Below are 25,579 nucleotides of genomic sequence, written 5' to 3'. Positions count from 1 at the left end.
ATAGTGTATAACTGTATATATAGGTTTAAGTAGAAATTGCGTTCACAAATGGCCACTCACACTTTCACAGAAGTTTGCAAGCCTTGAGATTTTTTTCTTTTCAGAATAGGAGTTCCAAATCTTCTATCTGGGTTGAAATCTCCATAGATTATTATTTTATTATTTATATAGCGCCAACAAATTCCGTAGCGCTGTACAATGGGTGGACTAACAGACACATAATTGAGATCAGACCACTGGACGTACAGGAACAGAGGGGGTTGAGGGCCCTGCTCAATGAGCTTACATGCTAGAGGGAGTGGGGGTATAGTGACACAAAGGGTTAGAGTAGGGGAATTGAATAGTTTGTTAGAGAAGGGTTTATTGAGTGCTTGGTAGGTCATTTTTGACAGTTGCAGGAAAAGAGTCATGGGGTGGGGGATGAGAAACCTGCTGACAGTGTAATTGATACGCTTTAATGAAGAAGTGAGTTTTCAAAGATTTTTTGAAGGAATGGAGGCTGGGTGAAAGTCTGATTGAGGAGGGAAGGGAGTTCCACAGAATAGGTGCAGCCCTAGAGAAGTCTTGAAGGCGAGCATTAGAGGTGGGGATCCGGGCAGAGGATATGCGTAAGTCTTGGGCTGAGCGCAGGGGTCGCGACTGGACATACTTGTGTATGAGGGAGGATAGGTATGTTGGAGCAGCATTATGTAGGGATTTGTAAGCAAGCGCCAGAATTTTGAATTGGGCCCTGTATCTAACTGGAAGCCAATGCAGGGACTGACAGAGCGTGGAGGCGTGGGAGGTGCGACTGGACAGGAAAATAAGCCTCGCAGCCGCATTCATTATAGATTGCAGCGGTGAAAGCTGGGAACATGTAAGACCGGTGAGAAGGGGATTGCAGTAGTCGAGGCGAGAGAGAACAACAGCATGAACCAGTATCTTAGCTGCGTCCGGCGTTAGATATGGGCGGATGCGCGCTATGTTCTAGAGTTGGAAGCGTCAGGATTTGACTATCGATTGGAGGCAGAATCGAAAAGAACCCCTAAGCAGTGAGCCTGCGAGGTAGAGGTGATAGTAGCGCCGTTGACTTGGATGGAGACAACAGGAGTAGCAGCACTTGAGGGAGGAAGAACTAGAAGTTCTGTTTTGGACAGGTTGAGTTTAAGGAAGTGAGCAGCCATCCAGTTGGAAATAGCAGAGAGGCAGTCAGAAACACAAGTCAAGGTGGGCGGAGAGAGATCAGGGGAGGACAGGTAGATTTGCGTGTCATCTGCATATAAATGATATTGGAAACCAAAGGAGCTGATGAGTTTACCAAGGGAGGCAGTATAGATAGAGAACAATAGGGGGCCAAGGACAGAACCTTGGGGGACGCTGACAGAGAGGGGTTGGGGAGAAGAGGCAGAACCAGAGAAAGAAACACTGAAAGAGCGCTGGGAGAGGTAGGAGGAGCACCAGGAGAGAGCAGTATCCCGTAGACCAAGTTATGAAGAATGTGAAGAAGCTGTTGATGATCAACAGTGTCAAATGCGGCAGAAAGATCAAGGAGTATTAGGATAGAGTATTGGCCGTGAGATTTAGCTGCAAGTAGATTGTTGGATACTTTGGTCACAGCAGTTTCGACAGAGTGACCAGCGCGGAATCCAGACTGAAGGGGGTCAAGCAGAGAGTTGGATTCGAGAAAGTCTGTCAATCTGGCGTACACAACTCTCTCGAGGATCTTGGAGGCAAATGGCAGTAGCGAGATAGGGCGGTAGTTGGATGGGGAGTTGGGATCAAGGTTGGGCTTTTTCAGAATTGAGGTTACGGTTGCATGTTAGATGTATTTATATGTGCTCAAGAAGAAAATATAATGAAAATAAGATGCACATTCAGAGTGAAGTACAAAAATAAGTATTTAATAACTTACATCAAGGTTTAAAATCATCAATGTAGTCCCTCTATGTCACCACCAGGGGTCCTACGCGTTTCATCCAACAAAATAGGACTTCCTCAGGGACTTGTGTGGTGTTTGACAAATACAGATAAACAAGCAATGAACAATAATATTCCCCTCCCTCCCCAGTCCTTATATACACCCCTCTCTGTTTCCACATAATCGATATCTTGCACGTGCTTCATTTTTCTTTTTTCGCGGCTTAATTCAGTGATTTCCGCATATGACGTCATCACGTTCGGCGTCCAATGACGCGTGCGTTCCAATATGCGTTCCATTGCCGAAACCCGGAAGTTGGCCGAGAATTGCAGTATTTCTGAACTTCCGGGTTTCGGCAATGGAACGCATATTGGGACGCACGCGTCATTGGACGCCGAACGTGATGACGTCATATGCGGAAATCACGGAATTAAGCCACGAAAAAATAAAAATGAAGCACATGCAAGATATCATCGATTATGTGGACACAGAGGGGTGTATATAAGGACTAGGGAGGGAGGGGAATATTAGTGTTCATTGCTTGTTTATCTGTATTTGTCAAACACCACACAAGTCCCTGAGGAAGTCCTATTTTGTTGGCTGAAACGCGTAGGACCCCTGGTGGTGACAGAGGGACTACATTGATGATTTTAAACCTTGATGTAAGTTATTAAATACTTATTTTTGTACTTCACTCTGAATGTGCATCTTATTTTTATTATATTTTCTTCTTGAGCACATATAAATAAATCTATGGAGATTTCAACCCAGATAGAAGATTTGGAACTCCTATTCTGAAAAGAAAAAAATCTCAAGGCTTGCAAACTTCTGTGAAAGTGTGAGTGGCCATTTGTGAACGCAATTTCTACTTAAACCTATATATACAGTTATACACTATGTTGTTTTATTTGTAATTGGTTCAGCAGATCATCCCTTATTTTTTGTCTACCCTGAAACTACGACTGAATTTTCCAGTTTATTTACAGATTCGCAGTTAACCTATTCTCTGCAAACCTGTAAAATGTTCTAGTTTACAAATCTGACTTAAAACAGCAAAACATAAAAATAGGTTTGTTTTAAATTTAACATAAATATACATTGAGATTCCAGACACCAAAATATAATACAAGTCAAATATCTACCCCTTTGGCTTAATTTAGCCAAACCTGGTATAATAAACAATTCATATAAGAAATAATATAAATACTCACAGACTGAAGTTTTTTCTTTGCTGCTTTAGCCAGTTCTGACAAATCTAGACTGCTACAAAGCAAAATACAAGCATCAAGTGTTTTAACATATTTCCTGGGTGCACAAACATTTCATAATGAAGGCAGGGTGGAGAATACTATTACCTTAAAAATGCATTTTGTTTGGGCTGCACATTCTAAAGGTCTAAAACCTTGTTTAGATTTCCTTCCCAGGCACAATACATGATTTTACTATACATACTTTTAAGGCTTTGATGATAACTTATAAAAAGCATACCCTCATGTTATCAAACATTTGCTAGCACAACACAAATATATGTCGCTTTAATGAGAGATTGAGCTGCAGGCTCATGTTCCACGACATTACTATGCAAACCAAATGCAAGCCGTATCTGGATGTAATAAGGCTGAATTCTGCAAGTCCAGAAGCAATATAAAAGGCCCCTCTAAAGAAGAGACATAACTTCAAATTATCTTTTTGACCTTCTTTGCGTCTCATTCTTTTGTATCCAATACTCCCCTAGGCAGAGTGAGCAAAGGGTTTAGATCAGGAATCCTTCTGATTTAGGTAGTTGCTTGATGTCATATATTGACTTTTCAGATCTGGACCATCATACTGGGTGAGATCAGTCTGAAATGCATATAATTATAGGTTCCTTCTGTAATGGAATCTAAGCGGGGAAAACCCGAAAGGCAAGCGAACTGCGCGTATAACTATTTTCAGAGTTCTTGGAATATCTATTGTGGCTTCTATTTATATCCACCAGTGCAGTTATTCCACCAATAAGCATTACTAGCAGAAGACTATGTACTTCAGAGAGTGTTCATTAAAATAACTTGTTTATAAACTAACAAAAAAAAAAAAAAACAAGAAAAACAGATTGCTTTAAAAAGGTTTAGATTTTTTTAATGTTGCATTTGTCTTTTGAAATAGTCTATAGTTACATATTCTCCTATAAAAAGTTTGTTTCTGGTATGTGGTATCAAATATCCCTGAATAGCAGAAGTATAACGAAACCCCCACCTACATTGCAGTTTAGTCATCTATTCCACACAACAAAAGACTGCTCCATTGCTGCAATTCATTCAAATGTAATTGGTTTTAAAATCAATGACAGTATATATTTAAAACAATGAAGACACGTAGTTCTACGCAGGAATGGTTTACTTACAGCCGTCTTATTTGCCCATGCATTGCCGCATGACAGAAGGAAAAAAAAAATGAATATTAAGGATACATTCTAAATTCCAGAGGAAAAAAATGTTAAACTGTTTTCAAGCCAAGGATTCTCTCTAGAAGGCAGTCTGCAGCTGTACTACAGCTGTCCATTTCTTATATCAAGTTCAAAACAAGAGCTTCACGACAGCTGAAGTCATTCTGGCATGAACTCCTTTGAACCAAAATGTTAATTCAAAAAAAATGCCTGCTAGTTTGTCTTTACTTTGATCCTGCTTACACAGACTGTGTCCAATTGAACACACAAGCCTCACAGAAATATTTTAAGTCAAAAGGACGTACGCAGGAAAATACAAGCAAATGACAGACTGCTTCTTCTCTAAATAACAACAAATGCAGATTTAGTTATATACGTGTTCTGTGTGTTCATCACGGTATTTGAAAAATTCACTAGCGGGTTATATATTTAAGAAAATCGTGGAAAATTGTAGAACTTATGGAAAATTAAGGCTTCGTGATTTTTTTTTTTTTTTTTTTTTAGAGAGAAGGTTTCTTCTTTTAGATCATCTGGAACTATGGACAAAATCTTTACAGCAAAAAAGGAAAATTAAATTTCAGGTTAATCGGCAATCTTTTCTAGTAGAAAAAATGTGTATGTACACACACTGACAAATACCTTCTGACAATTCTTTATTATAAGAAAGCATTTGTGAGACCTGCTGTCTGCCAGCTACTTTGTGAGTGAGCAGATACTTAAAGGACAAATTATTGATCCACCATAAACGGCAGCTATTAGAATAATCTGACCCCAACGGCTTGTGTTTTCAGCTGTATTTTTGAATGGAAGGTTTAATACACCAATAAAAAACATTAATTCAATAAAATAGAAAGGACACTCTTGCAATTTGTAAAAGGGATATTAAATGTATTATTAAACGATGATGCAGCGGTTTATAGAAGACTTTGTATCGAATAGCTTAAAAGGTAACGTTGTTTGCAAGAAGTCAGATCACTTTGATCCCCTTTTTACATGATAAGAAAGAAGCATTGTTCTTAATATTAATTTCACATTTGCAAAAATAGCTATAGTATGCCTATAGATCAACCGGGTGCTTGGTCCTGGTTTGGTTGCACCCTGACTCAGATTGATGGGATTGAATGCAGTTCCTTATGTTTGTTCGCATAGATCAATGCTAACTTAGAGGCATGCAATTAAACATGCACAAAAGCTGATGTTGGACATCTCACAAATTTAATAACGCCTTTTTATAGTTTAACAGTACATCGGAGGCTTACCTGTCTGCCATTTGGGGTATAATAAAGTGCTGCCCATTTTTATGATCTGAAAAACACAGTTTAAATGAGATTGTAAAATCGCAGCATTTATTCACAGTTTGCATCAATGTACTAACTGTACACTGCTTCCCAACAGCTTCTGCTCTGGATTTCATTCCCCCGATGTTTTTAATTTAAGACTTTAACAGTAATGTCTATGATCTCATTGTACAACAATTTACCATGGAAGCTTATTCTCAAAACAGGTTGAGCCTCTTCTACCTTACATATGAATTTATTGCTGTACTACAAAATGAATCTGTAAGACTCTCTGAGATGGCTCGGTTATTAGAAAGTATCTTTATGTCATCATACAGAATTTTTAAAAACTGGCAATACCTTACTGATAAAATTAAGAGATTCACCAAGCTCATTCACCGGAAGTTTGTACAGGACAGAACATCACATTTGTTTTCAAGATGGTCAAATGTAACATTTATAATAATAATAATAATAATGTAATAAAAAAAAAAATGGAAAATGCAATTTGAGCTCACTATATTCTGTACATATATTCACAGATTATCAGTTAGATTTATGTTTTTTGGGGGGAATTCTAGTTTTATTGCATTCTCTCTTAAATACAGAAACTGCCTACTCACTCCAGCTGTATCTGCTCTATTTTACCATTTCACATGTTCATTCACCTGGTTTCCTTCCACATAAATAAAATGCTAAGCGGTCTGTTAATTCATGCTGTATCTCCACAAGACGATCCGCTAATTCATGGTGCCCTCCTTGCCTGAAAACAAAATGTTACATACTAGTTACATAAAAAGATACAGAATATTCATTTATTCTTTCTTGATGTTTTACGTTTTCTATTATGCCCAATTTAAAATGAAAGCCATCTTTAATGCAGTTCAGTTTAGCAATATCCCCTTTGCTCGTAGTATTCATGATCATTTTCACAAGCAGGGACTTTACGAAATAACAATAGTTCTTTGCACAAACATGTTTATACTCCTCTCCTGTATCCTCATCTAGTTTTAAGCATCCTCAAGCTTTGCATGAGGATGTCCAGCGTCTTCAAAACGCCACAGGAAAGCATTATGTCAATACTTTCCAATAGGGAAGGCCTAAAGTGTGTGCAGTGCTCACCGAGCATGAGCTTTAGGTTCCCAAAACGTTGTGACATTGGCGGAGGAGAAGCCACACCCAGCACAAAGAGACATCAGCACTGTAATCAGGTAAGTGAAAAGAGGGTTTAGTCTTTTTTGCAATGAGTGGGGGCCGCAGATGGTTCATATAATGTTAGGAATACAGCTTTGTATTCATAACACTATAGTATTCATTTCATCAAATGATGAAAGAATTGTTCTAGATAAAAAAATAAAGTACCATTTGCCCTCAACTATTTTATCTGAATTGGGGACAAATAAATATTTCCGGTTCAGAGCACAGACCATCTCAAAAACTTTGTCTGCAGAGCCTCGTGCTGCCTATGTGCAAAACTTAGAATGCTGACAGAGAGACATGGTGCAAAGCTTAGGATTGGAATAAAAGCAATTTGATTTACCATACCATATTTAACAGGTAAAACCAAAAAGGGAAAATAAGCAAATCCTTATAGGCAGTAATCAATTTATTGGAAATGCAGTCCTGAGTTTGGCACACTATTTCATATTTGGTGGCAATGTCCATGTCATTTTGGAAAGCAGTACACAAAGTAAATTCACAGACTGTCCTCTCACTTCCCTCAAACTTTTTTTGCATGATCTCACAGCAGTTTTGACTAATTCCACAAACCTATTCTTCCCCCACCTTACCAATGCTTCTAGCAGTTCTCATCCCGCCTGTTTGGCAACTTACTTGCCCTGTTTCCACTATGTTGAGCTCGATTTACACAAACTAAAACAAAATAGATATCAGACCTAAAGTCTAACAGTCTCAATGAGAAATGAGTTAAAATTATAAAGCTTGATTATCAAGCCAAACTATTAAGAAAATAGGGTGATAGATGATAGTCAAAAAAGGATCTAACACTCTCACCCTCCCCCAAATAAAATAAATAAAAAAGCAGTGAAAACAGTGACAGACTGAGTAAATGGCTTATTAGGAGTGATTACAGCTATTGTAGTTGTATCTGACTGTATTATTCTATACAAATGTCACTTGAACAATAAGGTTATTTTTGTAAAGTTTGAGACCAATTGCAAAGATGGGTATGGTTAATATACAAACAAAGAGGCTACTAAGAAGGAAATAGACTATAAATGGAAAAAAACAGAATGGCAGGATCTATAACTAAACTATATATGCCCTCTGGTGTATGGATCGGCAAATAGTATGTGTGAATAGGGAGTACTTGGCGGTTTCCCCCAAGTGATCTCAAGAAAACACGAGTTCCACATAATGGGTCAAGTATTTTAAAAGTCAACAATTATATACTGGAGAAATGAATGTTGCAGAGATAAGAACCACAGGAGAAAGAAAGGAAGTATATAACTATATAGTGCGTTGCTGCATCCCCCTGAACTATTAAACATTCCGTCTCTTACTGCTGTTCCCACATTATATCTACACATGCAACCTGGAATTGGTAAATTCAACCATCTACAGCCTGTACCGTATAGTTATTTACCTCCTTACTTGAACCTGCGGTTCCCCTCTCTCTGTGTCACTGAGTAGTCAATAATTATTTGTTTAATTGCATAACTTCTTCGCATATATAGCTTGGTCTATACAGATATTATATAATTTTATGTTTGAGATATTTGACAAAGATGCAATAAACTTTGGATGCTTACATTTTTTTTTTTTAAATTATTTAACACGGACTTGTATTCTGAAGAACAGTGCGCAAAAAGCATTGCACATTAGATACAGTTTAAGTTTCACAGAGTCCCTAAATAATTTGACTTGAAAGGGACACTATAGTCAACAGAACTATAGCTTATTGTATTTGTTCGGGTGAATATAATCCCTTTAGGTTTTTTGCAGTAAACACGTTTTTATTAAATAGAGAAAATGCAGTGTTTACAGTACAGCCTAGCGATACAACTACTGGCCACTACTCAGATGGCTATTACAGGTGCTTCCTGTGGCAGTGCTGCACAGTGCACCCTCTCTGCATGCAGACACTGAACTTTCCTCATAGAGATGCATTGATTCAATGCATCTCTATAAGGAGATGCTAATTGGTCAGGGCTGTGTTTGGCTTGTGCTGGCTCTGCCCCTAATCTGACTCCATGACAAGCTCAGCCAATTCAATGCTTTCCTATGGAAAAGCATTGTGATTGGCTCAGTTCAACATTTGATGATGATGTCAGTCAAGCAGGCAGATCAGTGGCAGAGCCAGCAGCAGCAGCAAACTGGAATAAAAGTAAGATTTCACTATACTTAGGGGGGGCAGGTGGTGTTTTTAAAACTAAAGGGTCATGAATCTGTGTTTGTGTTCTTGACCCTATAGTGTTCCTTTAAAAGCAATTGGAAACATCAGCATCATCTATGAACATTTGTTACTGCATTATAAAGAAATGTTATGTTTGGCAACAGACCATGTATGAAAATTACATCCATGAAAAACAGACAGGCAATCACCTTGCATAATCAATTGGCGTTTTTCCAGCCGAATCCGGTGTTCCTGGATCTGCCCCATAGACTGAAAGTAGCTCAGCCTGTAGGATTTGCCCTGCTTTAGCGGCAACATGAAGAGGTGTACTACCCTTTTCCTTCAAAACACAGAGAAGTCAAAAAAGTAACAGTCACAGTAAGCAAATGTTAAGTAAAAAGACTACTAAACCTTATAATAATATAGGGACTGCTTAGGCCAGTTATAACCTGACAGTTAAGATAGTTTGGCCTAAATTTTGAATTCCCAACAATTTACTTTTTAGTAAATAAAAATAACCCTGTAAACGCACATTTCTTTCCAACCAACGTTCCTTTAGCATCATAAATAAGCTGCACCATTACTTACTGGATTAAAAAAGTTAGCCTGTGCCCCTAATGATAACAACCTCAGACAAGTCTCCAAATTTCCAGTTCTCACACTTGAATGAAGTTGCTGAAATAAAAATGCATTGAGACAATGTTACTTAACATACATATTTATAAAGATAACAGGCATGAAAATAAAGGAGACTTCACTCACTAAACGAAGCATTGTATAGAAAAAAAAATAATTCAAAAGGTTTGTCAAAAATGTAGTTGTGCACGACAATTTTACACCTCTGGTCGATTATCCACTGTTGCAGTTTTCCTAAATAGACTCAATTGAAGGCAAGAAAATCCCCATCCCTTGCATGGTATTAAAACATAAGTTAGCAAAACCAAAGTGGTAATTTTTGCACGCCATCATATTTAACAACCCAATTGTAAGCTGGATGCTAACCAATTCTGCCAGGTCTTTATGATTTATAGCAGGAAGAGTGGCAGAGAAGATCAGGTTCCATACAGAACACAGGAAGGTGGTCACATGACCCTGGGTTATATATGAATACTGCACTTCACAAGATCAAGTTGCTCCTGGTAAAGACAGACACAGCAGGAGAGAGTCTGGATTAGATTGCAATCACAGTGTGTAAAAGACACCGATATGTATTGCCAAATGTGTATACACAGAACATACAGTGTAAAAGAAAGGGGGAGGGGGGGGGGAGATCTTTATTATAATTTAAAGTCAATCACAATGCTATTGGTGGGGAAACAAAATCTACTGCTTTATAGAAAGTCCCCAAAATACCCCTTTCATATAGAATTTATCAGGAAGGATGAGAGGAACTGCTGAGCAAGCACATATAAGCTACTATCAGATTATGAATTGTCCAAATTGAAATTTGGTAAACCACCAAGTGTCAACCGGAGCTGTCACCACATACACACATAGCTGCATATATTAGGCTCCATCTTACATTGGGGAGGTGGGGACTACAATAACATTTGCCAATGCAGAAACCTCACGCACCTTGTGAAATTTTGTTATGAAAAAGATGGGCTTATAGCAACAGAGGTCTCTTAAAATAAAGTGGAAGGAAAACAAACTAAAGTCATATGCTTCCTAGGCAGTTAAATTAAATTCATTTTCGTCAGGCTGTATGCAATGGTCTATAATAAGTGGTTAGGCTGGAGACAGTCAAGGAGGCCTATCCCTTTTCCAGATGGACCCGCCTATAATGGGAGTCACTAATGCCCCCTCATTGTCCTGCCCACCCAGTCACACTTGGGTCACTGAGCTAATGTGCTGTCCACCTAATGCAATGTAAATAATTTCTGTCTCTACCAAAACTTTTTTTGACCAATATTTTCAGAATTTTAAGTCTCAGTAAGGATTTAGTCACCACAAACTAATCCTAAAAGACAATTTTGACATGGACTAGACCATAAACCATCAGCCAGACTATGCAGAACTACTAACCATGGAAAAATGCATGGGTGTATAAAATTAAACAACTGTACAATGGAAATAGTGAAACTTTCACTTTGATGTTAAAATAAACTAGTGTCATTTTTGCAAAGTACTAAAAGACTTTTGTATCTACTGCTCAATACATTTCAGAGACATAATGTGGTATACTTCTCTTATTTTACTCATTTTTACATGGCCATACATCTATAATAAAATATGTCTGCCCCTTAAGGACCAGTTGTGTGATTAGGATCAAACCTGACATTTTCAGTCTTTCGCTTTCAAAGGGTGCTGCTTGTTCTGTCGGAATTTAAAGGTTGAATATGAAAAATTTTAATTTGTAATTCCTATGTCAAAAATGTGTCAGGAGCTGGGTATGTCTTTATAACATGTTTAAATTCAGCAAGGAGTTAAGTGAACTTTGAAACAAAGGAGCAGAATTAGAATACATTATTCCATTGGGTATTCCAACATATTTTCCTTCACAGATCAATGAGTTAGTTTAAACTTCTGTAACAGGACAAACAGGGCTACAGAGTTGAGGTTTTGTTGTAACAACCTACTATAATTAGCAGACTAATGTTTACCTTACTAAGGTCTTTGGCTGTAACACTATCATCATCTCGACAGGGCAAACGGTGAACAAATGCCAGCATTTGATACTTTGCTCTTATAAATTCTGCTTTGTTAGGGCTGAAACCAAAAGAAAAAAAAATACACATATAAATAAGGAAGCTGCATTCATGAAGACAGTATTTCCATTGTTGGTTCCTTAAAAGTAATTCCAACAGATACAAATCCTCCACCACCCACCCAAAGCATGCAACACTTTGCTAAATCTTTGGCATGAAGCAAGGAATAACCCCTGCAGTGAACAGATATGGATGTCTTTTATTAATGTCGCAGTTTAAAATATTGGGAAAACATTAAAACTGACACCAGAAAAGAAAAGCCCATTTCAAAGCTTCAAGGCGAATACTTAAAACATTCTTGGAATTGCAAAGACCTTTGTGCGTCTCAGGCCACAAAAGAAATGTGCTTTATTAAAATTGTTCATCAATTTCCTAATGTCAGTTCATGGACACACTTCTCAACAGTCCTGAGATCAGCAGCACAGACCCTAGTTTGGTGGGTCAGACTCATTGTTCCAGGTTTGATCTCTAGTGTCCGGTATACGGGGACACCACAGACTAAGACATCAAGTACGGTCCAGCTTGTTATTGGACACACTCAGATCGCACATACTGGACTGAGGGCAGGTAGCCCATGGGCAGAGCGCATTGCGAATGAGAAACACTGTGTAGGGCTGGCCAGCACGATCGAGAATCAGACCGGCATGTATTAATGGTTGACATTTCCCCTCCCCCACAACCTTCTTTTTTAGAAGGGCCAAGTTGGCACTAAATTGGCCTCACATTCTGCAACAGCAGGCAATGAAAAAAAATGAAGAAATGGGGGAGGACAGAAACAAATAAAACTCATGAAATTGACAATAAAAAAGCTACGGAAATTAACAGACAACTACTATCAGTGAGTTGAACTCAGGGATGTCTAACCTTGTCACCTTGAATGTTTGTGAGCTACATTATTGGCCATGGTGCCCAGTTAGCGTCTCAGTGTTAACTAAGCATCATGGGGAACACTGTTTACACACATCTGGGATACCACGTCTGCCCTGTTGTATTAATCTAAGCGTCATAATCACATCGCAAAGGAACTTGTAGCAGCAATTCCAATTAAGATAATTTATAACAGTAATTCAGGTTAGAGACAGCAGAATGACTTATAAAGATGGAGTTCCTAAAATGCCTATTCTAATTTTAGCAAAGTTTTAACACAGAAGACAAAAGCTTTACATTAATAGGACAGTGACCCTTAAAAGGTTTCATTAGTTGTAGCTTTCTAACGGGAGGTAAAATACTTACTGTACTTTATCCTGTGGGTTGGCTTTACGTTTCCCGCTCAAAATGGATGCAGGATCGAGCAATGAATGTTCCCATATGGAATTTGCACCATTACTATACAATGTCTGAACCATCTGAAACGCAAAATTAAAAGTGAGAAATATTAAAATGTAAAAAAAATTATTTTGACAGGAAAACTGAAGACCTGGTCACCTAAAACCTTAAGCTTCATTAGAAAAGTGTTGCTTTCATGAAAGTTATACTGAATGTCTACCTTTTGACCATCACTGACATTCAGAAAGGCTAATTTAAAGGAAAGCTGTCACAGTTTCTTATCACTGAAAACAAAAGATCATATATAACAAACCTCTAGAGATGGAGTTACTCCTCAGGCAGCAATATAAAAAAATCTAAGTGTCCAGTGTTTCATGGTGCAATGCTGCACATAGAATACCTTTGCAGCATAACCACTTAAAACACTGAAGAAGCCATGGTGCTTAAAGTAATCCTTTAAATCCTCTATGGTCAGAAACACCGCATTCTATAAAGATCAGAGAATATTTCTGAGATGCCAAACACTTGCACATGACCTCAATAGCCTAATAACACTTCTTGCCATATAAATATATACCGGCAATGGGTGCTGTGATAGGCTGAAAGCAGTAAACTGACACTTTCAACCAATTACCACCACCCATTTCTGCTCAAACAGCACAGAGGGACCTTTTGTTTAGCATAAAAAACGGTTTTACACTGAACAGTAGAACAGCGCTACGGGTCTCCAAGCACTCTACTGAAGTTAGCAGTTACAATACCTACAGTGTCTTTTTAAGCAGTGATGCTTTTTAAATAAAAATGGATGACCAACATGCTCAAGGGTAATGCACTGAAATATTTACTGTGTGCATTTTGAAATAATACAGTGGCTATAATACAATTTTTACATTAAGACGATTGCTGCAATACAAATTACAAGATATGTTTAAAGGAACACTATAGTCACCTAAATTACTTTAGCTAAATAAAGCAGTTTTAGTGTATAGATCATGGTTCGTCAACCTGGTCCCTACCGCCCACTAGTGGGCGTTTCAGGATTCCAGGTGGGCGGTAGGGATTTCCAGGTTGATCGGGCGGGCGGGTGCGAGCCGGCGGTACCCGTGCGACTGGGTACCGCTGTGACCATTTGCGGCTCCGGCCCGGCCGGTAAACCGCCAGGGCCGCCTTCCAAAGTGTCCATCGGGTGGCCCATGCTGTCAGGGCCACCCGATGGATGCGGATTGTAAGGGGGCCCGGTCAGCGCTTTAACAGCGTGACCGGGCCCCCTGTGATGACATCAGAGCTGGGAGGAAGTGATTCCCCGGTCACTCCTCCCAGCTAAAACTGAGAGCCGCGCGGGAGGAACACCAGGGAGTCAGAGTGGGAACTCTGACTCCCATCCACCTGAGCCACCACTGGACCCCAGGGAAAGTCACCCTCCTGCACCTTAAAGGTAGGAAACAGGAGGGTGACTTAAATATAAATGTGTGTGTGTGTGTCTTTGTAGGTATGTCTTGTGTCTGTATGTGTCTTTGTATGTATGTCTTGTGTGTGTGTGTGTCTGTCGGTGTATATATGTATGTGTCTTTGTATGTATGTCGTGTGTGTCTGTCTGTCTGTATGTGTCTTTGTATGTATGTCTTGTGTGTGTGTATGTGTCTGTCTGTGTATATATGTGTGTGTGTGTGTGTCTGTCTGTATGTATGTGTGTATGTGTGTCTTGTCTTTGTATGTATGTGTCATTGTATGTGTGCCTTGTGTCTGCATGTGTGTGTGTATGTGTGCATGTGTGCCTGTCTGTGTCTTTGTGTGTGTCTGTATGTGTGCCTGTCTGTGTCTTGTGTGTGTATGTGTGTGTGTGTATGTGTGTCTTGTCTTTGTATGTATGTGTCATTGTATGTGTGTCTGCATGTGTGTGTGTCTATGTATGTCTTATGTGTGTGTCTGCATGTGTGTGTGTGCATGTCTGTTTGTATGTGTGCCTGTCTGTTTGTATGTATATGCTGCAAGACTAAATATTTGATATCTGGTTCGATTTTCATAAGGAACAAACGAAGGTCTCTTTCAGTGATATTCAGACGACTTCTCTGTTTGCGCATAATATGATTTCTCATTTGTGCGTCAGCTCATCTCCTCTCCCTCCTCAATTCCCCTCCCCACCTTTTTTTCCCCTTTTTTCTATTTTTTAACCGTCCTTATACCAATGCCCAGTAGGAAGGCTGAGCTAGGTAGCCCACTTACTATAGTCCACTATAACATACAGACACACATACAAAGACACACACAGGACACACATACAAAGACACACACAGGACACACATACAAAGACACACACAGGACACACATACAAAGACACACACAGGACACACATACAAAGACACACACAGGACACACATACAAAGACACAGACAGGCACACATACAAAGACACAGACAGGCACACATACAAAGACACAGACAGGCACACATACGTGTGTGTGTGTCCTGTGTGTGTGTGTCCTGTGTGTGTGTGTGTCCTGTGTGTGTGTGTGTCCTGTGTGTGTGTGTGTCCTGTGTGTGTGTGTGTCCTGTGTGTGTGTGTGTGTGTGTCCTGTGTGTGTGTGTGTGTGTGTGTGTGTGTGTCCTGTGTGTGTGTGTCCTGTGTGTGTGTGTGTGTGTGTCCTGTGTGTGTGTGTGTGTGTGTGTGTGTGTGTGTCCTGTGTGTGTGTGTGTGTGTGTGTGTGTGTGTGTGTCCTGTGTGTGTGTGTGTCCTGTGTGTGTGTGTGTCGTGTGTGTGTCGTGTGTGTGTCCTGTGTGTGTCGTGTGTGTGTCCTGTGTGTGTGTGTGTGTGTCCTGTGTGTGTGTGTGTGTGTGTGTGTGTCCTGTGTGTGTGTGTGTGTGTGTGTGTGTGTGTGTGTGTCCTGTGTGTGTGTGTGTGTGTGTGTGTCCTGTGTGTGTGTGTGTGTGTGTGTGTGTCCTGTGTGTGTGTGTGTGTGTGTGTGTGTCCTGTGTGTGTGTGTGTGTGTGTGTGTCCTGTGTGTGTGTGTGTGTGTGTGTGTCGTGTGTGTGTGTGTCCTGTGTGTGTGTGTCCTGTGTGTGTGTGTGTGTGTGTGTCCTGTGTGTGTGTGTGTGTGTGTGTGTGGGTGTGTGTGTCCTGTGTGTGTGTGTGTCCTGTGTGTGTGTGTGTGTGTGTGTCCTGTGTGTGTGTGTCCTGTGTGTGTGTGTGTGTGTCCTGTGTGTGTGTGTGTGTGTCCTGTGTGTGTGTGTGTGTGTGTGTGTGTGTCCTGTGTGTGTGTGTGTCCTGTGTGTGTGTGTGTGTGTCCTGTGTGTGTGTGTGTGTGTGTGTGTCCTGTGTGTGTGTGTGTGTGTGTGTCCTGTGTGTGTGTGTGTGTGTCCTGTGTGTGTGTGTGTGTGTGTCCTGTGTGTGTGTGTGTGTGTGTGTCCTGTGTGTGTGTGTGTGTGTGTGTGTCCTGTGTGTGTGTGTCGTGTGTGTGTGTGTGTCCTGTGTGTGTGTGTGTGTGTCCTGTGTGTGTGTGTGTCCTGTGTGTGTGTGTCGTGTGTGTGTGTGTGTCCTGTGTGTGTGTGTGTGTGTCCTGTGTGTGTGTCCTGTGTGTGTGTGTGTGTGTGTGTGTGTGTGTCCTGTGTGTGTGTCCTGTGTGTGTGTGTGTGTCCTGTGTGTGTGTGTCCTGTGTGTGTGTGTGTGTGTGTGTCCTGTGTGTGTGTCCTGTGTGTGTGTGTGTCCTGTGTGTGTGTGTGTGTGTGTGTGTGTGTGTGTGTGTGTGTGTCCTGTGTGTGTGTGTCCTGTGTGTGTGTGTCCTGTGTGTGTGTGTGTGTGTGTGTGTCCTGTGTGTGTGTGTGTGTCCTGTGTGTGTGTGTGTGTCCTGTGTGTGTGTGTGTGTGTCCTGTGTGTGTGTGTGTGTGTGTGTGTGTCCTGTGTGTGTGTGTGTGTGTGTGTCCTGTGTGTGTGTGTGTGTCCTGTGTGTGTGTGTGTGTGTCCTGTGTGTGTGTGTGTGTGTGTGTGTCCTGTGTGTGTGTGTGTGTGTGTCCTGTGTGTGTGTGTGTGTGTGTGTCGTGTGTGTGTGTGTCGTGTGTGTGTGTGTCCTGTGTGTGTGTGTGTGTGTCCGTGTGTGTGTCCTGTGTGTGTGTCCTGTGTGTGTGTGTGTGTCCTGTGTGTGTGTGTGTGTGTGTGTCGTGTGTCGTGTGTGTGTGTGTCCTGTGTGTGTGTGTGTGTGTGTGTCGTGTGTCGTGTGTGTGTGTGTCCTGTGTGTGTGTGTGTGTGTGTGTGTCGTGTGTGTGTGTGTGTGTCCTGTGTGTGTCCTGTGTGTGTGTGTGTGTGTGTGTCCTGTGTGTGTGTGTGTGTGTCCTGTGTGTGTGTGTGTCCTGTGTGTGTGTGTGTCCTGTGTGTGTGTGTGTGTGTGTCCTGTGTGTGTGTGTGTCCTGTGTGTGTGTGTGTGTCCTGTGTGTGTGTCGTGTGTGTGTGTGTGTGTGTGTCCTGTGTGTGTGTCCTGTGTGTGTCGTGTGTGTGTGTCCTGTGTGTGTGTCCTGTGTGTGTGTCGTGTGTGTGTGTCGTGTGTGTGTGTGTCCTGTGTGTGTGTGTGTGTGTGTGTGTGTGTCCTGTGTGTGTCCTGTGTGTGTCCTGTGTGTGTGTGTGTGTGTGTCCTGTGTGTGTGTGTGTGTGTCCTGTGTGTGTGTGTGTGTGTGTGTCCTGTGTGTGTGTGTCCTGTGTGTGTGTGTGTGTGTGTGTGTGTGTCCTGTGTGTGTGTGTGTGTGTCCTGTGTGTGTGTGTGTGTGTGTGTGTGTCCTGTGTGTGTGTGTGTGTCCTGTGTGTGTGTGTGTGTGTGTGTGTCCTGTGTGTGTGTGTGTGTGTGTGTGTGTGTCCTGTGTGTGTGTGTCCTGTGTGTGTGTGTGTGTCCTGTGTGTGTGTCCTGTGTGTGTGTGTGTGTCCTGTGTGTGTGTGTGTGTGTGTGTCCTGTGTGTGTGTGTGTGTGTGTGTGTCCTGTGTGTGTGTGTGTGTGTGTCCTGTGTGTGTGTGTGTGTCCTGTGTGTGTGTGTGTGTCCTGTGTGTGTGTGTGTGTCCTGTGTGTGTGTGTGTGTGTCCTGTGTGTGTGTCCTGTGTGTGTGTGTGTGTGTCCTGTGTGTGTGTGTGTGTGTGTGTGTCCTGTGTGTGTGTGTGTGTGTGTGTGTGTCCTGTGTGTGTCGTGTGTGTGTGTCCTGTGTGTGTGTGTGTGTGTCGTGTGTGTGTGTGTGTGTCCTGTGTGTGTGTGTGTGTGTCCTGTGTGTGTGTGTGTGTGTGTCCTGTGTGTGTGTGTGTGTGTGTCCTGTGTGTGTGTGTGTCCTGTGTGTGTGTGTGTCCTGTGTGTGTGTGTGTGTGTGTGTGTGTGTGTGTCCTGTGTGTGTGTGTGTGTGTGTGTGTGTGTCCTGTGTGTGTGTGTGTGTGTGTGTGTCCTGTGTGTGTGTGTGTGTGTGTCCTGTGTGTGTGTGTGTGTCCTGTGTGTGTGTGTCCTGTGTGTGTGTGTGTGTCCTGTGTGTGTGTGTGTGTCGTGTGTGTGTGTGTCCTGTGTGTGTGTGTGTCCTGTGTGTGTGTGTGTGTGTCCTGTGTGTGTGTGTGTGTCCTGTGTGTGTGTGTCCTGTGTGTGTGTGTGTGTGTGTGTCCTGTGTGTGTGTGTGTGTGTGTCCTGTGTGTGTGTGTGTGTGTGTGTCCTGTGTGTGTGTGTGTGTGTGTCCTGTGTGTGTGTGTGTGTGTGTCCTGTGTGTGTGTGTGTGTGTCCTGTGTGTGTGTGTCCTGTGTGTGTGTGTGTGTGTGTGTCCTGTGTGTGTGTGTGTGTGTGTGTGTGTCCTGTGTGTGTGTGTCCTGTGTGTGTGTGTGTGTCCTGTGTGTGTGTCCTGTGTGTGTGTGTGTGTCCTGTGTGTGTGTGTGTGTGTGTGTCCTGTGTGTGTGTGTGTGTGTGTGTGTCCTGTGTGTGTGTGTGTGTGTGTCCTGTGTGTGTGTGTGTGTCCTGTGTGTGTGTGTGTGTCCTGTGTGTGTGTGTGTGTGTCCTGTGTGTGTGTGTGTGTGTGTGTGTGTGTCCTGTGTGTGTGTGTGTGTGTGTGTGTGTGTCCTGTGTGTGTCGTGTGTGTGTGTCCTGTGTGTGTGTGTGTGTGTCGTGTGTGTGTGTGTGTGTCCTGTGTGTGTGTGTGTGTGTCCTGTGTGTGTGTGTGTGTGTGTCCTGTGTGTGTGTGTGTGTGTGTCCTGTGTGTGTGTGTGTCCTGTGTGTGTGTGTGTCCTGTGTGTGTGTGTGTGTGTGTGTGTGTGTGTGTCCTGTGTGTGTGTGTGTGTGTGTGTGTGTGTCCTGTGTGTGTGTGTGTGTGTGTGTGTCCTGTGTGTGTGTGTGTGTGTGTCCTGTGTGTGTGTGTGTGTCCTGTGTGTGTGTGTGTCCTGTGTGTGTGTGTGTGTCCTGTGTGTGTGTGTGTGTCGTGTGTGTGTGTGTCCTGTGTGTGTGTGTGTCCTGTGTGTGTGTGTGTGTGTCCTGTGTGTGTGTGTGTGTCCTGTGTGTGTGTGTCCTGTGTGTGTGTGTGTGTGTGTGTCCTGTGTGTGTGTGTGTGTGTGTCCTGTGTGTGTGTGTGTGTGTGTGTCCTGTGTGTGTGTGTGTGTGTGTCCTGTGTGTGTGTGTGTGTGTGTGTCCTGTGTGTGTGTGTGTGTGTCCTGTGTGTGTGTGTCCTGTGTGTGTGTGTGTGTGTGTGTCCTGTGTGTGTGTGTGTGTGTGTCCTGTGTGTGTGTCCTGTGTGTGTGTCCTGTGTGTGTCGTGTGTGTCCTGTGTGTGTGTGTGTCGTGTGTGTCCTGTGTGTGTGTGTCCTGTGTGTGTGTGTGTCCTGTGTGTGTGTGTGTGTGTGTGTGTGTGTGTGTGTCCTGTGTGTGTGTGTGTGTGTGTGTGTGTGTCCTGTGTGTGTGTGTGTGTGTCGTGTGTGTGTGTGTGTGTGTGTGTGTGTGTGTGTGTCGTGTGTGTCCTGTGTGTGTGTGTGTGTGTGTGTCCTGTGTGTGTGTGTGTGTGTGTGTCCTGTGTGTGTGTGTGTGTGTCCTGTGTGTGTGTGTGTCGTGTGTGTCCTGTGTGTGTGTGTGTGTGTCCTGTGTGTGTGTGTGTCGTGTGTGTGTGTCCTGTGTGTGTGTGTGTCCTGTGTGTGTGTGTGTGTGTGTGTCCTGTGTGTGTGTGTGTGTGTCCTGTGTGTGTGTGTGTGTCCTGTGTGTGTCCTCTGTGTGTCCTCTGTGTGTCCTCTGTGTGTGTGTGTGTGTGTCCTGTGTGTGTGTGTGTGTGTGTGTGTGTGTGTCCTGTGTGTGTGTGTGTGTGTCCTGTGTGTGTGTGTGTGTCCTGTGTGTGTGTGTGTGTGTGTCCTGTGTGTGTGTGTGTGTGTCCGTCCTGTGTGTGTGTGTGTGTGTGTCCGTCCTGTGTGTGTGTGTGTGTGTGTCCGTCCTGTGTGTGTGTGTGTGTCCGTCCTGTGTGTGTGTGTGTGTGTCCTCTGTGTGTGTGTGTGTGTGTGTGTGTCCTGTGTGTGTGTGTGTGTGTGTGTGTCCTGTGTGTGTGTGTGTCCTGTGTGTGTGTGTGTGTGTGTGTGTGTGTGTGTCCTGTGTGTGTGTGTGTGTGTGTCCTGTGTGTGTGTGTGTCCTGTGTGTGTGTCCTGTGTGTGTGTCCTGTGTGTGTGTGTGTCCTGTGTGTGTGTGTCCTGTGTGTGTGTGTCCTGTGTGTGTGTGTCCTGTGTGTGTGTGTCCTGTGTGTGTGTCCTGTGTGTGTGTGTCCTGTGTGTGTGTCCTGTGTGTGTGTGTCCTGTGTGTGTGTGTCCTGTGTGTGTGTGTCCTGTGTGTGTGTCCTGTGTGTGTGTGTGTGTGTGTGTCCTGTGTGTGTGTGTGTGTGTGTGTCCTGTGTGTGTGTGTGTCCTGTGTGTGTGTGTGTGTGTGTGTGTCCTGTGTGTGTGTGTGTGTGTGTGTGTCGTGTGTGTGTGTGTGTGTGTGTGTCCTGTGTGTGTGTGTGTCCTGTGTGTGTGTGTCCTGTGTGTGTGTGTGTGTGTGTGTGTCCTGTGTGTGTGTGTGTGTGTGTGTGTGTGTGTGTGTGTGTGTGTGTGTGTGTGTCGTGTGTGTGTGTGTGTGTGTGTGTGTCGTGTGTGTGTGTGTGTGTGTGTGTGTCCTGTGTGTGTGTGTGTCGTGTGTGTGTCCTGTGTGTGTGTGTCGTGTGTGTGTCCTGTGTGTGTGTGTGTGTGTGTGTGTGTGTGTGTGTGTCCTGTGTGTGTGTCGTGTGTGTGTGTGTCGTGTGTGTGTCGTGTGTGTGTGTGTGTGTGTGTGTCCTGTGTGTGTGTGTGTGTGTCCGTGTGTGTGTCCTGTGTGTGTGTGTGTGTGTGTGTGTCCTGTGTGTGTGTGTGTGTGTGTGTGTGTCCTGTGTGTGTGTGTGTGTGTGTGTGTGTGTCCTGTGTGTGTGTGTGTGTGTGTGTCCTGTGTGTGTGTGTGTGTGTGTGTCCTGTGTGTGTGTGTGTGTGTGTCCTGTGTGTGTGTGTGTGTCCTGTGTGTGTGTGTGTCCTGTGTGTGTGTGTGTGTCCTGTGTGTGTGTGTGTGTCGTGTGTGTGTGTGTCCTGTGTGTGTGTGTGTCCTGTGTGTGTGTGTGTGTGTCCTGTGTGTGTGTGTGTGTGTCCTGTGTGTGTGTGTCGTGTGTGTGTGTGTGTGTGTGTCCTGTGTGTGTGTGTGTGTGTGTCCTGTGTGTGTGTGTGTGTGTGTGTCCTGTGTGTGTGTGTGTGTGTGTCCTGTGTGTGTGTGTGTGTGTCCTGTGTGTGTGTGTGTGTGTCCTGTGTGTGTGTGTCCTGTGTGTGTGTGTGTGTGTGTCCTGTGTGTGTGTGTGTGTGTGTGTGTGTCCTGTGTGTGTGTCCTGTGTGTGTGTCCTGTGTGTGTCGTGTGTGTGTCGTGTGTGTCCTGTGTGTGTGTGTGTGTGTGTGTGTCCTGTGTGTGTGTGTGTCCTGTGTGTGTGTGTGTGTGTGTGTGTGTGTGTGTGTGTGTGTGTGTGCTGTGTGTGTGTGTGTGTGTGTGTGTGTGTGTGTGTGTGTGTGTGTGTTGTGTGTGTGTGTGTGTGTGTGCGTGTGTGTGTGTGTGTGTGTGTGTCGTGTGTGTCCTGTGTGTGTGTGTGTGTGTGTCCTGTGTGTGTGTGTGTGTGTGTCCTGTGTGTGTGTGTGTGTGTCCTGTGTGTGTGTGTGTCGTGTGTGTGTGTCCTGTGTGTGTGTGTGTGTCCTGTGTGTGTGTGTGTGTGTGTGTCCTGTGTGTGTGTGTGTGTGTCCTGTGTGTGTGTGTGTGTGTGTGTGTGTCCTGTGTGTGTCCTGTGTGTGTCCTCTGTGTGTCCTCTGTGTGTCCTCTGTGTGTGTGTGTGTGTGTCCTGTGTGTGTGTGTGTGTGTGTGTGTGTCCTGTGTGTGTGTGTGTGTGTCCGTCCTGTGTGTGTGTGTGTGTGTGTGTGTCCTGTGTGTGTGTGTGTGTGTGTCCTGTGTGTGTGTGTGTGTGTCCGTCCTGTGTGTGTGTGTGTGTGTCCGTCCTGTGTGTGTGTGTGTGTGTCCGTCCTGTGTGTGTGTGTGTGTGTCCGTCCTGTGTGTGTGTGTGTGTGTGTGTCCTGTGTGTGTGTGTGTGTGTGTGTCCTGTGTGTGTGTGTGTGTGTGTGTGTCCTGTGTGTGTGTGTGTGTGTCCTGTGTGTGTGTGTGTGTGTGTGTGTGTGTGTGTCCTGTGTGTGTGTGTGTGTGTGTCCTGTGTGTGTGTGTGTCCTGTGTGTGTGTCCTGTGTGTGTGTGTGTCCTGTGTGTGTGTGTCCTGTGTGTGTGTGTCCTGTGTGTGTGTGTCCTGTGTGTGTGTGTCCTGTGTGTGTGTCCTGTGTGTGTGTGTCCTGTGTGTGTGTCCTGTGTGTGTGTGTCCTGTGTGTGTGTGTCCTGTGTGTGTGTGTCCTGTGTGTGTGTGTCCTGTGTGTGTGTGTGTCCTGTGTGTGTGTGTGTGTGTGTGTCCTGTGTGTGTGTGTGTGTGTGTGTGTGTCCTGTGTGTGTGTGTGTCCTGTGTGTGTGTGTGTGTGTGTGTGTCCTGTGTGTGTGTGTGTGTGTGTGTGTCGTGTGTGTGTGTGTGTGTGTGTGTCCTGTGTGTGTGTGTGTCGTGTGTGTGTGTGTCGTGTGTGTGTGTGTGTGTGTGTGTGTGTGTGTCGTGTGTGTGTGTGTGTGTGTGTGTGTGTCGTGTGTGTGTGTGTGTGTGTGTGTGTCCTGTGTGTGTGTGTCGTGTGTGTGTCCTGTGTGTGTGTGTCGTGTGTGTGTCCTGTGTGTGTGTGTGTGTGTGTGTGTGTGTGTGTCCTGTGTGTGTGTCGTGTGTGTGTGTGTGTCCTGTGTGTGTGTGTGTCGTGTGTGTGTGTGTGTGTGTCCTGTGTGTGTCCTGTGTGTGTGTGTGTGTGTGTCCTGTGTGTGTGTGTGTGTGTGTGTGTCCTGTGTGTGTGTGTGTGTGTGTGTGTCGTGTGTGTGTGTGTGTGTGTGTGTGTCGTGTGTGTGTGTGTGTCGTGTGTGTGTCGTGTGTGTGTGTGTCCTGTGTGTGTGTGTGTGTGTGTGTGTGTGTCCTGTGTGTGTGTCGTGTGTGTGTGTGTGTGTGTCGTGTGTGTCCTCTGTGTGTCCTCTGTGTGTCCTCTGTGTGTCCTCTGTGTGTGTGTGTCCTGTGTGTGTGTGTGTGTGTGTGTGTGTGTCCTGTGTGTGTGTCCTGTGTGTGTGTCCTGTGTGTGTGTCCTGTGTGTGTGTGTGTGTGTCCTGTGTGTGTGTGTGTGTGTGTGTCCTGTGTGTGTGTGTGTGTCCTGTGTGTGTGTGTGTGTGTCCGTCCTGTGTGTGTGTGTGTCCGTCCTGTGTGTGTGTGTGTGTGTGTGTGTCCTGTGTGTGTGTGTGTGTGTGTGTGTGTGTGTGTGTGTCCTGTGTCCTGTGTGTGTGTGTGTGTGTGTCCTGTGTGTGTGTGTGTGTGTGTGTGTCCTGTGTGTGTGTGTGTGTGTGTGTGTGTGTGTCCTGTGTGTGTGTGTCGTGTGTGTGTCCTGTGTGTGTGTGTGTCGTGTGTGTGTCCTGTGTGTGTGTGTGTCGTGTGTGTGTCGTGTGTGTGTGTGTGTGTGTGTGTCGTGTGTGTGTGTGTCGTGTGTGTGTGTCCTGTGTGTGTGTGTGTGTGTCCGTGTGTGTGTCCTGTGTGTGTGTCCTGTGTGTGTGTGTGTGTGTGTGTCCTGTGTGTGTGTGTGTGTGTGTGTCGTGTGTGTGTGTGTGTCCTGTGTGTGTCCTGTGTGTCCTGTGTGTGTGTGTGTCCTGTGTGTGTGTGTGTCCTGTGTGTGTGTGTCCTGTGTGTGTGTGTGTCCTGTGTGTGTGTGTCCTGTGTGTGTGTGTGTGTGTGTGTCCTGTGTGTGTGTGTGTGTGTGTGTGTCCTGTGTGTGTGTGTGTGTGTATCCTGTGTGTGTGTGTGTGTGTCCTGTGTGTGTGTGTGTGTCCTGTGTGTGTGTGTGTGTCCTGTGTGTGTGTGTGTGTCCTGTGTGTGTGTGTGTGTCCTGTGTGTGTGTGTGTGTCCTGTGTGTGTGTCCTGTGTGTGTGTGTGTGTCCTGTGTGTGTGTGTGTCCTGTGTGTGTGTGTGTCCTGTGTGTGTGTCCTGTGTGTGTGTGTGTCCTGTGTGTGTGTGTGTGTGTGTGTGTGTGTGTGTGTGTCGTGTGTGTGTGTGTCGTGTGTGTGTGTGTGTGTGTGTGTGTGTGTCGTGTGTGTGTGTGTGTGTGTCCTGTGTGTGTCCTGTGTGTGTGTGTGTGTGTCCTGTGTGTGTGTGTGTGTGTGTCCTGTGTGTGTGTGTGTGTGTGTGTCCTGTGTGTGTGTGTGTGTGTGTCCTGTGTGTGTGTGTGTGTGTGTGTCCTGTGTGTGTGTGTGTCCTGTGTGTGTGTGTGTGTCCTGTGTGTGTGTGTGTGTCCTGTGTGTGTGTCGTGTGTGTGTGTGTGTGTGTGTGTGTGTGTGTGTGTGTGTGTGTCCTGTGTGTGTGTGTGTCCTGTGTGTGTGTGTGTCCTGTGTGTGTGTGTGTGTGTGTGTGTGTGTCCTGTGTGTGTGTGTCCTGTGTGTGTGTGTCCTGTGTGTGTGTGTGTGTCCTGTGTGTGTGTGTGTGTGTGTCCTGTGTGTGTGTGTGTGTGTGTCCTGTGTGTGTGTGTGTGTGTGTCCTGTGTGTGTGTGTGTGTGTGTCCTGTGTGTGTGTGTGTGTGTGTCCTGTGTGTGTGTGTGTGTGTGTCCTGTGTGTGTGTGTGTGTGTGTCCTGTGTGTGTGTGTGTGTCCTGTGTGTGTGTGTGTGTCCTGTGTGTGTGTGTGTGTCCTGTGTGTGTGTGTGTGTCCTGTGTGTGTGTGTGTGTCCTGTGTGTGTGTGTCCTGTGTGTGTGTTTGTGTGTGTCCTGTGTGTGTGTGTGTGTGTGTCCTGTGTGTGTGTGTGTGTGTGTGTCCTGTGTGTGTGTGTGTGTGTCCTGTGTGTGTGTCCTGTGTGTGTGTCCTGTGTGTGTGTCCTGTGTGTGTCCTGTGTGTGTGTGTGTGTCCTGTGTGTGTGTGTGTCCTGTGTGTGTGTGTGTGTGTCCTGTGTGTGTGTGTGTGTGTCCTGTGTGTGTGTGTGTGTGTCGTGTGTGTGTGTGTGTGTGTGTGTGTGTGTGTGTGTGTCCTGTGTGTGTGTGTGTGTGTGTCCTGTGTGTGT

General features: G+C 44.4%; 1 protein-coding gene across 8 annotated transcripts in view; it reads right to left on the bottom strand.

The window, feature by feature from the left end:
• Positions 1–25,579, bottom strand: part of GIT2 (GIT ArfGAP 2) — a 101,329-nt gene that overhangs the window by 52,072 nt on the left and 23,678 nt on the right. For all 8 annotated transcript variants that reach the window (XM_063454656.1, XM_063454652.1, XM_063454659.1 and 5 more), the window contains exons 3-9: positions 12,896–13,008; positions 11,558–11,663; positions 9,543–9,629; positions 9,164–9,294; positions 6,268–6,362; positions 5,582–5,627; positions 3,109–3,160 (exon numbers count right to left, since the gene is read on the bottom strand). In XM_063454656.1, coding sequence (XP_063310726.1) covers positions 3,109–3,160; positions 5,582–5,627; positions 6,268–6,362; positions 9,164–9,294; positions 9,543–9,629; positions 11,558–11,663; positions 12,896–13,008 — 630 coding nt within the window. The remainder of the gene's footprint in view (positions 1–3,108; positions 3,161–5,581; positions 5,628–6,267; positions 6,363–9,163; positions 9,295–9,542; positions 9,630–11,557; positions 11,664–12,895; positions 13,009–25,579) is intronic.

Source organism: Pelobates fuscus, chromosome 5, assembly GCF_036172605.1.
Source record: "Pelobates fuscus isolate aPelFus1 chromosome 5, aPelFus1.pri, whole genome shotgun sequence".
NCBI classification, from domain to species: domain Eukaryota; kingdom Metazoa; phylum Chordata; class Amphibia; order Anura; family Pelobatidae; genus Pelobates; species Pelobates fuscus.
Note: the sequence above shows the minus strand (reverse complement) of the source record. Positions and strands in the feature narration are given on the sequence as shown.